General features: G+C 32.8%; 1 protein-coding gene across 3 annotated transcripts in view; it reads right to left on the bottom strand.

Annotated features, from left to right (window-relative positions):
• Positions 1-17,837, bottom strand: part of LOC127721487 (MYCBP-associated protein-like) — a 48,128-nt gene that overhangs the window by 15,544 nt on the left and 14,747 nt on the right. For all 3 annotated transcript variants that reach the window (XM_052228241.1, XM_052228242.1, XM_052228240.1), the window contains exons 8-12: positions 12,463-12,535; positions 9,487-9,569; positions 8,426-8,538; positions 3,265-3,407; positions 796-970 (exon numbers count right to left, since the gene is read on the bottom strand). In XM_052228241.1, the coding sequence (XP_052084201.1) occupies positions 796-970; positions 3,265-3,407; positions 8,426-8,538; positions 9,487-9,569; positions 12,463-12,535 (587 nt within the window). The remainder of the gene's footprint in view (positions 1-795; positions 971-3,264; positions 3,408-8,425; positions 8,539-9,486; positions 9,570-12,462; positions 12,536-17,837) is intronic.

The raw sequence follows: 17,837 nt of genomic DNA on the forward strand, positions 1-17,837 counted from the left end.
ATTATTTTTTTTCCTCATTTTTGTTGAGCCTGCGATTAACAGCAAAAGTAGGCGAGACACTGGGATACGCGGAACCCTTACGAATTTTTATTAATTTTAGTTCATTTATATGTTTTGGAGTTAAGTGTGACATCCATTTTCAATGAACTAGCACACAATTTTATTTAGGGGCCAGCTGAGGACCACCTCCGGGTGCGGGATTTTCTCGCTGCATTGAAGACCCATTGGTGGCCTTCGGCTGTTGTCTGCTCTTTGGTCGGGTTGTTGTCTCTTTGACATATTCCCCATTTCAATTCTCAATTTTATGCTATTTAGAAGCTTGGAATGCCATATAAAATTAGATGACACAAATGAACCAATAATTTTGAGAATTATGTTCTTAAACTTAAGTTGACCTCTTTATTTTAATACAGGAATATTAGTTTGAAGGTATCATGTTCTTTTTTAAATAATTATGAATTTCCTTTTTGTGTATATTGTCTGTGTTGCTGTATATCATACTTGTTTTTCTTTTAGTTAGACCGTTAGTTTTCTCATATGAATTGTTTTACATTTGTTATTTTGGGGCCTCTAATAGCTTACTGCGTGGTATGGTTTTTGCTCATTGTTGAAGACTGTATGGTGATCAAATTTTTATAGTTTCTACATCATTTGGTCCCTGGTGGAAATTTGTCTCTTTGATATTGAGATAATGGAGAACTCAACAAAGGTCAACTACTTGAGGAGTGATATATTTTTTCTAGGTCAAAGGCTGGGGAAGCATGGTTACGCATGTATCAACAAAATAATTCTCACCTCCCAATAATACCGCAGCTGTGTACTCCCATAATTCATCAGTGGTATTTTCTTTATTTGAATCTGACCTAGTCTTGATCTAAAGGTCAAGGTCAATGGTCGCATAGGGTTTTCTCCTATAAGGTTTTTCCAGGTCAATATATGCTGACCGATAGCTAATGCTGGCCCTTTGCAACTGGAAAAAACATTTTTCCATCATAAAAAAAAAACTTGAGGCTCTCAAGAGCCTGTGTCGCTCACCTGATTCTACTTTGGTTTTGGAAATCATGTAAAAATAGATTAAAAGCATAACAGATACCCTAATAATGAGTGAGGCCAAATTTGGTTTAATATTGGTCCTGTAATTTAATAAAAAATCCTGGTGGCCATCTTGAACAGTAAATCGGCAACAAAGTAGCAACACTTAATCAGCACCTCATAAGAAACATTTATGCCATGTTTTGGTTTCATTCCATTCAGTGCACCTCTAGAAGAAGCATTTGTATGTATTTCCCATAGGGTCTTATGTTAAAGGAAGTCCCCCCATTGGCGGCCATCATGGATGAAGGATCAGCTTCAAAGTAACAAAACTTAGTCAGCACCTCAAAAGGAACATTCATGCCATGTTTGGTTTCAATCCATTCAGTATGTGGTTCTCTAAAAGAAGACATTTGTATGTATTGTCCATAGGGTCCTTTGTTAAACATTGTCCCCATCTGGCAGCCATCATGGATGAAGGATCAGCTTCAAAGTAACAACACTTGGTCAGCACCTCAAAAGGAACATGCATGCCATGTTTGGTTTCATTCCATTCAATGGTTCTCTAAAAGAAAACATTTGTACGTATTTCTCATAGGGTCCTATGTTAAACTAAGTCCTCCGCTGGCAGCCATCTTAGATTATGGATCGGCTTCATAGTAACAACACTTGGTCAGCAGCTCATAAGGAACATTCATGCCATGTTTGGTTTCATTGCATTCAGTGGTTCTCTAAAAGAAGACATTTGTATGTATTTCCCATAGGGTCCTATGTTAAACTAAGTCCCCCGCTGTCTGCCATCTTGGATGATGGATCAGCATCAAAGTGACAACACTTGGTCAGCACCTCATAAGGAACATTTTTGCCATGTTTGGTTTCATTCCATTCAGTGGTTCTCTAAAAGAAAACGTTTGTATGTATTTCCCATAGGGTCCCATGTTAAACTAAGTCCCCCGCTGGTGGCCATCTTGGATTATGGATCGGCTTCAAAGTAACAACACTCGGTCAACACCTCATAAGGAACATTCATGCCATGTTTGGTTTCATTCCATTCAGTGGTTCTCTAAAAGAAGACATTTGTATGTATTTCTCATAGGGTCCCATGTTAAACTAAGTCCCCTGCAGGCGGCCATCTTGGATTATGGATCGGCTTCAAAGTAACAACACTCGGTCAGCACCTCATAAGAAACATTCATGCCATGTTTGGTTTCATTTCATTCAGTGGTTCTCTAAAAGAAGACATTTGTATGTATTTCCCATAGGGTCCACGTTAAACTAAGTCCCCTGCTGGCGGCCATCTTGGATTATGGATCAGCTTCATAGTAACAACACTTGGTCAGTACCTCATAATGAACATTCATGCCATGTTTGGTTTTATTCCATTCAGTGGTTCTCTAAAAGAAGACATTTGTATGTATTTCCCATAGGGTCCCATGTTAAACTAAGTCCCCCGCTGGCGGCCATCTTGGATTATGGATCTGCTTCAAAGTAACAACACTTGGTCAGTACCTCATAAGGAACATTCATACCATGTTTGGTTTTATTCCATTCAGTGGTTCTCTAAAAGAAGACATTTGTATGTATTTCCCATAGGGTCCTATGTTAAACTAAGTCCCCTGCTGGTGGCCATCTTGGATGATGGATCGCTACAAAGTAACAACACTTGGTCAGCACCTCATAAGGAACATTCATGCCATGTTTTGTTTCATTCCATTCAGTGGTTCTCTAGAAGAAGTTCAAAATGTAAAAAGTTAACGCCTTGAACTTCAACTTCATCATAAAATTGTTAAATGGGCATACTTTGGTTCTTAAATGGATCTATTTCAAAAGCCTTACTACTTGGTTAAACAAATCTCTTTTTTAGTGTACATTCTCTGCTTTAATTTTTGACATCTCAAAAAAAACACATTTTTAACCCCAAAAATGTTGCAAAATTTGTGAAAACTAAAGTCTTGTATATCTTTGCATCTAATAACAATGTACCAAGTAAATGACCTTTTTCTAATGACCAATTGAAAATTGACTTGTGTCAGATTTAGATTTTTGGCTTTTGTGGTTAAAATCTCCATTGTCACCACTTAAGTGAAAATATCTATCTAAAATCTGCTTTAATTTCAAAATTATGCTTAAAATATACTAGATTTCTACTAATTTGTAGCAAAAACAAGAAATTGTAAAACTACTATATATGTCAAGATGTAGTGCGTTATTTGTTTTGTTTAGTATAAATACCTCCTAGGATCAAGATCCCTGACTATTGCCATAGAAACTGGACGATGAAGAGTTATGTGTCCTTGGCTTGTCTCTTCTTGAACAGATGGTACTGAAGTCTCCTGACTTTGACTTTTACCTTGAACCATAAGATCAGCAAGGTCCTAAAATATTTTAATGGAAGAATCTCATTTATTCTTGATTATAGAAGTTGGCAACTGCAAGGTCTATTGGACTCATCATTTTCAAAACTGGGTAGTCCAAAGATGCATCAAGATTGTAAAATGTTGTATTAAATGAGCACATATATCATCTTTTTCTAACAAAAGTTTAAAAATAATCTAAAGTCATTTATTTGAACTATTTGGTAATGAAGACTGAAATACTAAATCATATAGCAATAAAATTTCGTTTTTTCACTGTTGGACTTGCCATTGCCAAAAGTGATGAGTCCCTGGACTCTTTTTCAAAATTTATTAGTGAGAACTCTGGTCTGATTTACATCTACCATGTTTACATTTACACTTTATCTTAAGGTGGTACCAAACACCTTGACTAACATTAATTTGGTTCGTTTAATTTTCATAAAATTTTGACAAAATATTTACTTTGGCCCTTTGACAAAAATATAAAAATTTCAAAAAACTTGAACCACACACTTTATAGGAAAAATTTCATTGGATATATAGCAGTTTGACAAACACTAATTTTAATCATTGAGAAGCCTAATGTTTCCTTAACAATAGAACGTGATTAAAACGTTCAGCTGATTTTTACAGAGTTATCTCCCTGTAGTGTTTTGTACCACCTTAAAACTAAAGTGAGGAAGACAATTAAGATTAAAACTGAGGATATTATGATTTTGCCTTTTAATCCACATATATTGGTACCAGACAGAAAATAATAAATTCCATTAAACAAATGTAACTATCCAAGAATATTTGAAATGCTACTAAAAAACTGATAGTGCTTATAAATTAATGTGTTTGAAATACAGAGCACTTAAGCCAAAACAAATATAACAAGTGAAACTGCGAGCTACTACTCACTGATGATACCCCCAGCCCAAATACTTGACGGTAAACAGGAAGTTGTTGAGTGATAGATCTGAAAACGCATCACATGGTATAGCTGACTTATGTAAACACTGAAACCAAATTTCAGAAATCCTTGTAAGGCCAATTAAAATTAATTGATAGATTTTCATCCCCGCCCGCCCCTCTGAAATCGTTCCGCCCCAATTTTTTTTATTTTGAAAAATTTACGATTTCCGGATTTTGTTCATTTTCGTTACCGGTAACTGTCGATAATTTCGTTTCATTAATAACATCCTGTTTCAAATTTTGGTTTTTTGCATTTCTTTGTATGTTTGATTCGTTATACATGTATATACATGATAGAACCTTATTATTACACTTGCATATATGAAGAACACGTCACAAGAGCGTTTCATATCTAATAAAAAATAAAAAATAAAATCCTCCCACCCACCCCATTTTTTTCAAAAATTTGGATGAAAATCTACTAATTAAATTTACTTGGCCTAATGTAGTTCTGGAGAAAGATGCGACGAAAAATATTCATGGGACGGAAGGACGGACTGACTGACTGATGGATGGACAGATAGAGGTAAAACAGTATACCCCCTTTTTTTAAAACGTGGTATAAAAAATTTTAAGAATCTCATTTTGCACATAGTTACAGAAAATCAAATTAAGACTATTTGGCACCATCTAAATAGTTTAACCCCACCACATTCCGTATGTCAGGAGCCTGTAATTCAGTGGTTGTCGTTTGTTGCTGTGTAACATGTTTGTTTTTTTTCTTCCTTATTTTGTACATAAATAAGGCCGTTAGTTTTCTCATTTGAATTGTTTTACATTTGTCATTTCAGTCCATTTTATAGCTGACTATGCGGTATGGGCTTTGCTCATTGTTGAAGGCCATAGGTGACCTATAGTTGTTAATTTCTGTTTCATTTGGTCTCTTGTGGAGAGTTGTCTCATTGGCAATCATACCACGTCTTCTTATTTTTATATAAATAAGAGGCAAAACTTGCATTTTACCCCTATGTTCTATTTTTTGCCATGTCGGCCATGTCAGTCAAACTAGATACCCCAATGATGATTGTGGCCAAGTTTGGTTTAATTTGGTGCAACAGTTTCAGAGGAGATGATTTTTGTAAAAGTTAACAGATTACAACGACAGACACCAAGTGATGACACGAGTGATAATTATCATCTAATTATAATAAACTATAAATATCTTAGCCATTAAGTGTGATATACAAAGATGCATCATGCCAAGTTTAATGAATTAGCATATTGTATTAATTAGTAAAAACAGTACAAACAAATGAGAAAAATAAAGCCAATGATGAAATATTGTTTGCTTGCTGTTTACATTTATTTTAGTTTTTTGCCCAACAACATATAAGTTACATGTTTTAGACAAGAAAACAACATTAGAACAGGAAGAACTCTTTAACAAATTAAAGAGTTCCAATGTCCCCCGTGTTGCACATATTCTATCTATTCAGGGGCAATAACTAAAAAAAAAAACACTTTTTTTTTTGTTCTTTAAAACAATTTACAAATAAAAAGCAAGCGCTGGGGACAAAAAAGTTTTTTATATTGTATACTAAATATTTCAAACAGACCTTCAAGGGCATTACTTATAGTATACTATAAGTTTTATAAAAAATGGTACCTGTGAGAGTGCTAACAAGGCCATTTTCCAAAAATTTAATATTTCCAAGGGTCATAACTCTTTTAAAATAAATGGTGAATGTGTCCATGGGACACAAAAAATGCCCCACTTGCATACCATATGAAGTTATAAAGAGACATAAATGTAGAACGGTAAATCTGACGCTACCCAAATTTGTACTTGATCTGAGTTTTGAGGTACTAAGTATTGTGTATAAGTTTCATAACATTTGGTTGAGGCAAACTTAAGTTAGAGAACGGAAACCAACTTTGTGACGTACAGACGTAGGTATGGACAGACATACGGACATACGTACTGACAGACGGACAGACGAACAAGGGTAAAACTTAATGCCCCCTCCACTACGGCAGGGGCATAAAAAGTAGATCGTCCACCATTATAGAACTTGTCAGAGATATTGCTGATATATAAAAAATTGTACCCGTGAGAGCGCTAACGAGGCCATTTTCATTAAATTTAATATTTCCAAGGCTGATAACTCTTTTAAAAAAAGTCGATCGTCCACCATTATAGAACTTTTCCACGATATTGCTGATGTTAACCTATTGTATAAGTTTTATAAAAATCTGGCAAGAATTGTACCCATGAGAGCGCTAATGAGGCCATTTTCCATAAATTTAATATTTCCAAGGGGCATAACTCTTTTAAAAAAAGTCAATCGGCCACCATCATAGAACTGGTCGAGATATTGCTGATATTAACCTATAGTATAAGTTTTATAAAAATCTAGCAAGAATTGTACCTGTGAGTGTGCTAACAAGACCGGCATCACGGACACCCGGTATTTCCATGTCCCCTACAATGCGTTACACGGGGGGCAAAAATGGAAACGATTCGTGTCATAAAATTTTTTGAGTAGGCTGCTATTTAGTTGGGTAGGTAGGCAACATCAACAATGATCAAACAATCTTAATTTTATTTTTGGCCGTAATTAAAACAGAACAAACAAAGCAGAAAGCTGAAAGCCAATGATAACATATTGTTTGTTTGCTGTTTACATTTAAAAGTAACCTTGAAAAAAATAATATTTTAGAAAAACTGATGAACTGTTTATCAAAAATGTGGTTTTCTTTCTTTTTTATATTATTAAAAAGCAAATTAAAGAGAGACTACCTTGTCAGGGTGTGCAACAGCAAACTAACAAAGAGTGAATATAAATTCAGTACCATTTTAATTTTGCAGTACCGGTATACATATAAAAAAAATATGTTGCAAAAAACGGAAATAGAACCTTCATGAAAGCAAATTAAAATTCCATTTCAATAGAAATGTAATTGTTATAAGAATGTGCATGCATGAAATGATATATAAGCTTACAAGAAACAAACACCATTATGAAATATAAAACAGACATAATGCTAAAAATATGTGTTTAGGGTTTTGTGTTGTAGAATATCTATAGGGTTATTAGGTCAAGATCCTTTTTTTTCCTTGCAAGGGAAATTGCTGTCTTAACACAGCTGATTTCAAAATTAAGTGTATAGTTTTATCAAAAGTTCACCTTTTATAATCTATCAATGACCAAGTGACAAAAATTAACATGGTTTAGAACAAATCTGCCTCACTTTTTATAAAATACATTCATAGCAATTATAACTGATGATATGTTTGTAAATCTTTTTGTGAATATATCCTTAATCATTGGTTTTGACTTTAAAATTAGGGTTGGACAGGAAACCCTAAATACACACATGTCTTAAGCTTTATCTTGCCTAATACTACAATTAGTGCAACAGAGAAACACTATACTCACCTTTGTTATACTAAAATATAAATGGAGTATCTCCCTTTATTCAACAAAATATTTTCAAATCCATTTAGAGGCTTTTGAATCCATGATTCAGATCTTTATAAATCTTATAATGACTATACCTACCTTTGAAATTATTAAAATACAAATTAATTATCTACCTTTATCCATTATAATTATAAATAATCAACTTTTATTTAACAACAAAGGAAAAGATAAATATTGGTCAAAAAACCTTTATGCTTGTCCTTCATATTTTGTTTAGAATGCAAAAAAACAGAAATTATTTACTACAGTATTCATCGTATGGTTTAAAGCAATGAAAACAAATGCAAATTTGGCTGTTTTCTGCTCTTTGGTCGGGTTGTTGTCTCTTTGACACATTCCCCATTTCCATTCTCAATTTTATCTAAAACGTATAAGGAAATGTATATTTAAGGTCAATTAACTTGAACAATTATCCAAACAAAATATTTTTAAAATGCATTTTGCATGATTCTTATATATATATTTGCATTTCATATTAAACATAACTTACATTAGTAAGTTAAAATTTTACTGATATGTCAGAACAGGAGCAATTAAAGGATTTAATTTTAATAAAATTGTGCATGATGGAACAAACTATCACGATTCATCAAGAGTCATGGTCCAGCTAGAGGTTAAAAAAAAAACACTTTGAGACTACCCTTTAATACTTACAGGATGGTGTGGATTCAGTATGTGAATCACATCTTTGACATTTTCCCTCTGTTGGTTAAGATGGTCTGTGTAATATGGTTTGTATGATCTCTCTGGTATTATCTTTCCTTTGTCTAATAGAATATAAAAAATATCAAGAATATAAATGAGAAGACATAAAACAAAAAAACAATGGTACATATAATTTTTTCTCTTTACCCTTTGTTGTTTAACAGATCAAGATTAAAAGAGTGATGTTTTTAGTACATATAAAAATACTTATATCCCACAATGGACTGTGGTTAAGTTTTCTCATTGGCAATCATACCACATCCCCTTATTTTATATTGTCCCAAGTCAGAAATCTATGTTCTTTATAATGTAAGATGGATTCCGCAAAGCTTCAAACACAATACAGCTGTCTCTATTGTAATGCAAAATAAACAAATCATTCAATTTTAGTCATTTTCGGTGTTAAATTTTTCATTAAACCAAAATTTCGCGAAAATTATGTTATCTTATTTGGCACCTAAACTAAGTGACATCATGCTTCCGGTGTCAAATGTAATTACCGGGCATTTCTGGCTTCTGTCCACCTCAGAATACAATAAAATTTGATAAAAAGAAGATTTCTGGGTCCAGAATGTTGAGTTGTTTTGCTTATTATTGGAGAAAGTACACATCAATACATTCCAGAATTCAAAAGGTTGGCTTCCCTTAGTTACAGACAGGTAGATAGATAACCATAAGCTGATAAGTCCTCCAATCAGAACCATTGATACAAAATAATTGCATTAGAAAAACAATTTGAAGTTGTTTGTTTGTCCGTAATAATAAAAATAGTGCTACATGAGTACCAAATGGGGATTCATTTATTTTCCTTGGTACCAGTTTTTGTGGATTCAGGAAAAATTGTATATTTTCGTTGATATTAGATTTTGTTGTTTTGCCAAGGTCTGCATACAAGCTTTAATATAGAAATTTTGTACTTTGTTGATCATTTAAATACGTGGTTCACATGGACCAACGAAATTCACGAAAATTTGCATCCCAATCAATGGTGGAAGAGATTTTAGTCTAACCTTTTTCCAAATTAATCAGGTCTGGAACTTGTCTGAACTCTTGTGGACAACAGTCTCCTGTTTCACTATGTTTCAATGTTGACCTGAAAAGATAAAGAATAACCATGGTTACATCACAAAACATAAAAAGATAAATCATCTTGGAACATCTCTGAAGAGTTTATTCACATTACTGAAATAGTAAATATTCTTGTAAAAATTGTCAGTGGTTGTTGTTGGTTCATGTCTGTCATATTTGTTTTTCATAAATTATGCTGTTAGTTTTCTGCTTTGAATTTTTCACATTTTTCATGTCAGAGCCTTTTATATCTGACTATGCTATCAGCTTTTCTCATTGTTAAACACTGTACAATGACGTATGATTGCTTATATCCACATCATTTGAACTCTGATGGATAGCCGTCTCATTGGCAATCATACCACATTTTCTGTATTTTTACATTGTAGCTCCCCAAGCTTGTACGTATAATTCTCAGCTTTCAAATGTTTACATTTAAGTGTTCCTGATGAAGGTTGTTTTCATTATTTACAGCACTGGGTTGATACAGGGTTTGACACTAACTAAATGTATGTACTAGCCTGCAGGGCTAGTGAAATTATTATTCTACTAGTCCTCTATCAATTCACTAGCCCTCCAAGTGCCAAAGGCTCTTGGATCGTCATGCCACCGGCACAACACTATCTAGGAGGGTCTGGGGGCATGCCCTAGAAAATTTTTATACAAATGAAGCTTAATCCTGTGTTCTGGAGCATTTGCAGAGGGTTTTGAACATGTTATGTTTCATGAAATTTCACTAGTTTGCTAATAAAAATACCAAAAAAAAATATTTTCATATTTTAATCATCTATATTAAGATTGTGTTTGACTTATTTTGAAGACCCCTTTAGATCATTACTTCATCATTCTCCTCATTTCACTCATCATTATTACTAGTGTCTTTAATGAAGATGGATAACATGGATAAGTAAGGGATTTAAAAATACACCTACAAAACATCAAAAGAGGAAAGGTTTGTCCTTGCTGTTTTTTGTCACAATTCTTCATGGATTCCTTCTTTTCCCTTGTTGTTTGTCAGTTTTTTTTTTGCATGACTAGATTTTTTTCCTCAGAGATCTATAATTTAGTATATATGACAATAATAATAATCAGTGATATTGTTTGCCTCAAATTACATCAGAAATATGGCTTTTTCCCCAAGAAAATTCCCAATTACTAAAAAAAATGGCTTAAAAATCCTCCCAATATTAAAGTTGTACATTTTTCCCAAACAGTGATGGTATCAGTAGTAATGTATGTTAATTTCGTATTCATGTTATATTATTATTTTGATATTATGAAAGCACTTTTGAGATTGAGGTTTATGATTAGAATCATCACGACGTTTGTAACACACATGGTTTTCAATGTATTAAGTACCATCATTGTTTCTGTTTCTTTCCCCTCCCCAAAAAGTTCCTTTCATGTTAAAAATGTCTGACAATCAAAATATACGTGAATAAACTGTACAATAAGCAAAGGTCAGCAAAAAATCTGGGATTTGTTGACAATTAAAATTTTGTGAAATTCCTAGTTTTAAACAAAATATTGACTAGCCCGTCGGACTACTGTGATGAAAACTTGACTAGCCCTCCCCAATTTTTACTAGCCTCAGGCTAGCGGACTAGCGTTAGAGTCGAACCCTGTGATACCTCTGCTGGTGGACTATCAGACCCTGAGGGTATCATCAGATTAGTAGTCAGTACTTTGGTACTGACATGATTTAAAACAAACCTTTCCAAAATTGTCTGTAAATAAATTTTGAAAGTATAAGAAACTAAGGTTTCAACTCCTTCAGGCAAAGTTGACCTTAGATGGATGTGGCTATTTTTTAGGTCCTTTTTGGTGATATAGCTCTTCCATGGTTTCAGTTCTTATACATCCTTGGCTTTCAAATATTCGGCTTTGAGCGTTCCTGATGAAGGTAAATCCAGAAAAGCGCTTTGGATGCATGAAATTTATAATGTGTTGTTTTCATTTTTTTAATCTAGAAAAGAACTTGGAACACTCAAAATTTATAAAGTTTAATTTTCATTCAATAATCAAGAATAGACTGGTCAATTAAGGGTGGATTTTTTTTTTATTTTTTAAATGTCCAGTGACAAATATTTCATTCATATCAAGGATGAAAACAAATAGATAATGATTTCAATAGACTTCTGTTATTAAAGTGGGTTGACCCAGAGGAAATGCAGGCATTTTGATTGCGAAATTGTTGGTATATATATCTTGTATTTTTTTTAAATTTTGGTTCATCTATATGTTTCAGAGTTTAGTGTGTCATCCATTTTCTCTGAACTAGTACACATTTTTTTTAGGAGCCAGGTGAAGCCTGACTCCGGGTGCGGGATTTTCTAGCTGTGTTGAAGACCAATGGGTGGCCTTGGCATGTTTTCTGCTCTTTGGTCTGGTTGTTGTCTCTTTGACACATTCCCCGTTTCCATTCTCAATTTTAGACAAGAGCAGAAATTTTACCTTGCAACAGGCCTCAGAGTTGTTGAAAGGGTTCTTTTATATGACGAAAGTTTAGCACTCTCCCTACACTAGGCCTCAGAATTAAATTCCCCATTCTGACTGGACATGGCAAAAGAAGCACAAGTAATGAAGAGCTACAAATAAGCTTCTGTTAACAATTTTATTATCTCCATAAAGGTGAACCAACGACGAGGTGTTTACTTTAGGTGAAGAGTCCTGGAGTGGATAATTTGGTATGCAGAGTTGTCAAATAATGCAAATGAATGCAAAACTAAAAAATTAAAATTGACAACAACACTTCAAGTTTAGTCTTGTTGTCAATTTTAATTAATTTTACAATCTGGTTTAAGTACAAAAAGTAAAATAACAAAAATACCAAACTGCAAGGAAAATTCAAAACGGAAAGTCCCTTATCATATGGCACTGTGTACAAGGAAATTCATTTAATTCCTAAATCAATTTACCAGATAGCTGTGTCATCTTCATGTCCAAAATTTATGTGCTGTTTCCAAAACTGAGAATTCACTCGTTTTTCACCTGAAAAAAAAAAAAAAAAAAAACATTACAGGTTTCAAACCTGTATTAAAATTGGTTAAATGAATAAAAGTCTAGAACCTTTTGAAATTTTTTATAAAGAATTTTACAATTAATGAATTATACAGTTTGATAATATTGTCTTACAGTTTTCATTTTTTTAAATATCTTATCCCTTAATTCAATTCAGTTCAATTCAATATGCATAAAATTTTAATTTCAAAACACCATCAATCAATTTTTAACTACAAACACCTATTTTACATGGTATCTTTACAAACTATAGCCACTTCACTAGTCTTTTTCCATTGTATAGGGTTTACTTCTTTTGTTTTACATTCAGGATGATTTAATTAAGGATGTACTTAGGTCAGGTTTAGGATTTTTTGTCAGATGTTCAGACTCCTTGGATTTTTTTCTACGATACAGGGTAAAATATTTGCCCCATTAACACCCATTTTTCTTTTCATATAAGACTTCAATAGCTCATAAAAGGTAATTTACCAAAATTTAAGCAGATTCTAGATTTCTTTTCTTTCGATTTGAGACCCAAATAATACCTACGCAAATATAAGATAAAAGTCAGAGTCAGCCTTTTCCCGCCATTTTTAAATAAAATGCTCCGCTGGGCGCAGCTTGATACGACCGCAGAGGTCGAACCCTGAAAAGTTGGGGCAAGTATGGACACAACATTCAAACTTGATACAGCTCTGAATTTGTATTGTGATTAAATATTTGACACAGCATAGGTTTCTAACATAGAATGAATGTGGTCTAAGAACTTAAAATTTTTTAATTTATCTATTATGGTCCAATATCCAAAATCTAAATACATGGTTAGATTCAGCATATCAAAGAATCCAAAGAATTCAATTTTTGATGAAATCAAACAAAGTTTAATTTTGGACCCTTTTGACCTCAATTTGATAACGGGGCCCAAAAATCAAAATACATGGTTAGATTCAGCATATCAAAGAACCCCATATATTCAATTTTTGTTGAAATCAAACAAAGTTTAATTTTGGACTCCAACTTGGACCAACTTGAAAACTGGGCCCATAATCAAAAATCTATACATGTTTAGATTCAGCATATCAAAGAACCCCAAGAATTCAATTTTTGTTAAAATCAAACTAAGTTTAATTTTGGATCATTTGGACCTTAATGTAGACCAATTTAAAATGGGACCCAAAATTAAAAATCTAAATACACGGTTAGATCTGGCATATCAAAGAACCCCAATAATTCATTTTTTTGATGATATCAAACAAAGGTTTATTTTGGACCCTTTTGACCTCAATATGAACCAATTTGATAGCGGGGCCCACAAATAAAAAATCTAAATACATGGTTAGATTCAGCATATCAAAGAACCCCATATATTCAATTTTTGTTGAAATCAAACAAAGTTTAATTTGGACCCCAATTTGGACCAACTTGAAAACTGGGCCCAAAATAAAAAATCTAAATACATGTTTAGATTCAGCATATCAAAGAACCCCATATATTGAATTCTTGTTAAAATCAAACTAAGTTTTATTTTGGACCCTTTGGACCTTAATGTAGACCAATTTGAAAACTGGACCCAAAATTAAAAGTCTAAATACACGGTCAGATTCAGCATAACAAATAAATAAATGCGGTTAAAGATTTTACAAATCTAATGCGCCATACTGTGCAATTAAAGATTACTTCTTGAAAGGACAAGGTATGATAAGGGTTGTTTTTGGCCCCCTCTCCAAATAAGTTTATATTAATATCATTGATGGTCTTAGTAAAGAAACTTGAAAAAATAATGATTTTATATTGTTCCGGTGAAAGGATGGTTGCCAAGCAACGGTTTTAGTTAAGTATCTAAATTATCACATAGGAATTGCTTTATCTGTACAAATTCAAATATTTCAAAAATAATATTGTTTGTCCAAGAAGAACTTGAAGTCACAAATAAAAAGCCTCTTTGATTTCGTTTAATATATGCTTAGAAACAACCTAGCAACAGAAATTTTGCCTATCAACGGTTGAAGAATGTGTGTTTTTTCCCTCTGAAGCATGCATATAGCAGTTATTTGAAGATTTTACATTTCCATATGGTGTTTTATTCCCATATACTATCATATACATCTTTATTCTTAACAAATTCCGTATTGAGCATAGCAACACAAATGTTGCTTAGCAACGGGGAAATATGTTTGAATTGAAGACAAATACAAATCAATTAGTCATTTTATTGAACAAACTAAATGAAATGTAATGCAGACTGTCTGTTGATGAACAACTTTTAGTTAGAAATGAAAAGTAAGTTCAATTGTAGTTCACTTACTGCTTATCAACAACTAAGCAACATAACAAGTGCTTAGCAACTGTTCAATAATAGTTCTTAATGTTATCTGAAGTATGAATTTAGTCATTTTGAAAGAATGTACTTTCCCATATGGTGTAACAATATAATACAAACATCATTAAGAGTATCATTAATCCTTTTTTTACGAATTCCATATCGAGCATAGAAACCCATGTGTTGCTAAGCAACAGCAGATATTTTCTTAAATTAAAGACAACTTCACAGCCTATGTTTCAATGTGAAAGTCTTTTCATAAAAACACGAATTTAAAGGATTTACTAATTATGGGTGGGTCTGAATAGATTTTAAAGATAGTCAACAGTTAATGAAATGAAAAAGACTTGGCTTGTACCACACATAAACCTCGTAGGGAATATATATGGTTTAAGGGTTGAACATATGAAGCTCAATCATTTTACCAAGAACAAAACATCATTTATTTGACCTTGAGATTAACGGCAAAGGTCATAATGATATTAAACTGATATCTCATTGCTATACACTTTATGCCAAATATTATAAGTCAATGTCACAAAATTAAACAAGTGCGGGCTCGGACAAGTGTGTATGAGAATAAAATCCAAAAAAAGAAGAATACTTAAGTTAAACATAATGTATTAATTCAGTTCAACTTGGAAGAAAGGGGAAAATGACAAAAAATAGTGGGAACTGAGTACTGTATTAACTGCTGTTTCTTTCGATGAAATGAAATATGGAACGATTTTTTATCTGTAATTATGATGTGGATACTTGCGATGACAAACAATGATATCTCTTTCCTATCGTTGTCGATTGATTCGTGAAATATCAGGTAAAACCTATAATATATGTTTATTGTGCATTATGGTGTTTTCACAACGGATGACCGTGAGGGCATTCCGGTGTATTGCTATCGCCTAGATTTCCATTACGTATACGTAATATTCGTTTTGGGTTTTAAACCGATCAAGAAACATGATGAATACGTAGACATCATCAAGTGCAAACTAATATTCCTTATCGCTTGTTATACATTCATTTCTTCAATGAATACTTTTTAAAGAAGATAAATTAATAATACTAAAATGTTTTATTATATGTATATACATATATAAGTAAAAAATCATTAATAACTATGCACACACATGCGGAAGAATATCTCAAGAACGTTTGCAATCTAAAGGAACGATAACTGTGCATGGATGATTAAACTTTTTTTGCGGGAAAATACGAATGCCTACTCAAATCCATTCTATTAGAAAAATTGAATTATTACAAAAGAGTGACGTGTCCACCATGCACTTGCACTGCACTATTATTAATATAGTAGAATAGAATGATATACAAATGCATGAAAATTATATATACATGTAACTGTAATATACAAGTATTAATATAATATATAACAATAAACCAGAGTATACTGATTTGTATCACTACAATATAATAGTCATTACGGTGAGGATGCATTCGCTGTCATTAATTTATCATCCATGCACAAACTTGTCCCAGAAAAAAAATATATCTGTACATTAACCTCACTTTCAGGTATAGAGATGTGATTTTTTTTCTGAGACAAGTGCTTGTCGGACCATCTACAAGAACTTGCGGTCGTCCGATGTTCAGTACTTCAGTTTTGTTTTTGTGTTTTTATCAAAATGAACAACTGTACTTGGACATGTAAGATACTAATAAGAGTATAATTATGATCACAGAAGTCAATTTTTTGAGTTGAGGCTTATGTTTAAGCGAGGATTTGTATCAATAAGAAGAATTCATTTAAGTCGTTGTACAATTAAACAAGCATTCTGAGAGTATTGCATAGCAATACATAGTCCACCACCGGTTAAAAATTAATTGTACTGGAACAAAATGCTAACTTGATATATAACTTGCCATGGTGTAAACTTTCTAACAAGTATTAAGTCAATTTCTTCAAGCATGACGAAAATAAAGTGCGGAAAACTAATTATTTGAGCGATTTTTTTAAGTCCAAGGACCATAACTCTGCACAAAATCATCAGACCGGAACAAAATTCAAACTTGATCTGTAACTTGTCATGACAAAACTATATATCAATTATCACTTCAATACTTAGTTAATAAGCTGGGTTTCTGTTACCCCCCTTTTCATTTGAATTTAAAAAAAATGTATACCTTTTCATATATTGCGTAGGTTAAATTGTTACCTTTTCCCATATTGTTTTGGTTTCGTTTGGTGTGTAATGTAACAGTGGCCATGGAATACCAAAGTGCAAAAGGGAGAAAATTTGTTGATAAAACAAAGCCAGGAACACCAAAAAGATGACAGATGAAGTTTATTGACCTTATCATATATTTCTGATAGTTTTCCTGACATATTCACATATTTTCAAGATTAAAAAGGTGACCTATTCCAGCGGCATGTCCTATCATCTTATATATAGGAAGTGGACCTCCCAAGAAATTATCAGACCGGAACAAGATTCGAATTTGATCTGTGACTTGTCATGATAAAACAATACACCAAATATCAAATCAATATCTTCAAGCACGAAGAAAATAAAGTGTGGAAAACTGATTTGCTGGACTGACGGATGGACAAACAGACAGACGGATGGACAGACAGACAGACAGACGGACGGAGTGCAAACCTAAAGTCCCCTTCAACTTCGTCGGTAGGGGACTAATAAATTGAAGAAATGAATTGAAACTATGCAAAGTCTTCTTAAAACTGAATGCACATTTAATGTTTTATCAAATCGTGCAATTTAAAAAGTTGTAATAGAATGACATTTGGTGATCTCAACTTTTTATGATCAATAATCACATTACATGTATGTCTCATAAGAAGCCATATTTTGAATTGCATGACAACACTTTAGAGGCATTCCAAAATCAGATGTTATTTCCCCAAAAATGAAACATTTATGACAGCACATACTTTTCTTAACAACGTCACAAATAAGCATAGGAAAAAACAACGAAGAATTTGACAATACTCAA

The sequence above is a fragment of the Mytilus californianus genome, unplaced genomic scaffold, assembly GCF_021869535.1.
Source record: "Mytilus californianus isolate M0D057914Y unplaced genomic scaffold, xbMytCali1.0.p SCAF_12, whole genome shotgun sequence".
NCBI classification, from domain to species: domain Eukaryota; kingdom Metazoa; phylum Mollusca; class Bivalvia; order Mytilida; family Mytilidae; genus Mytilus; species Mytilus californianus.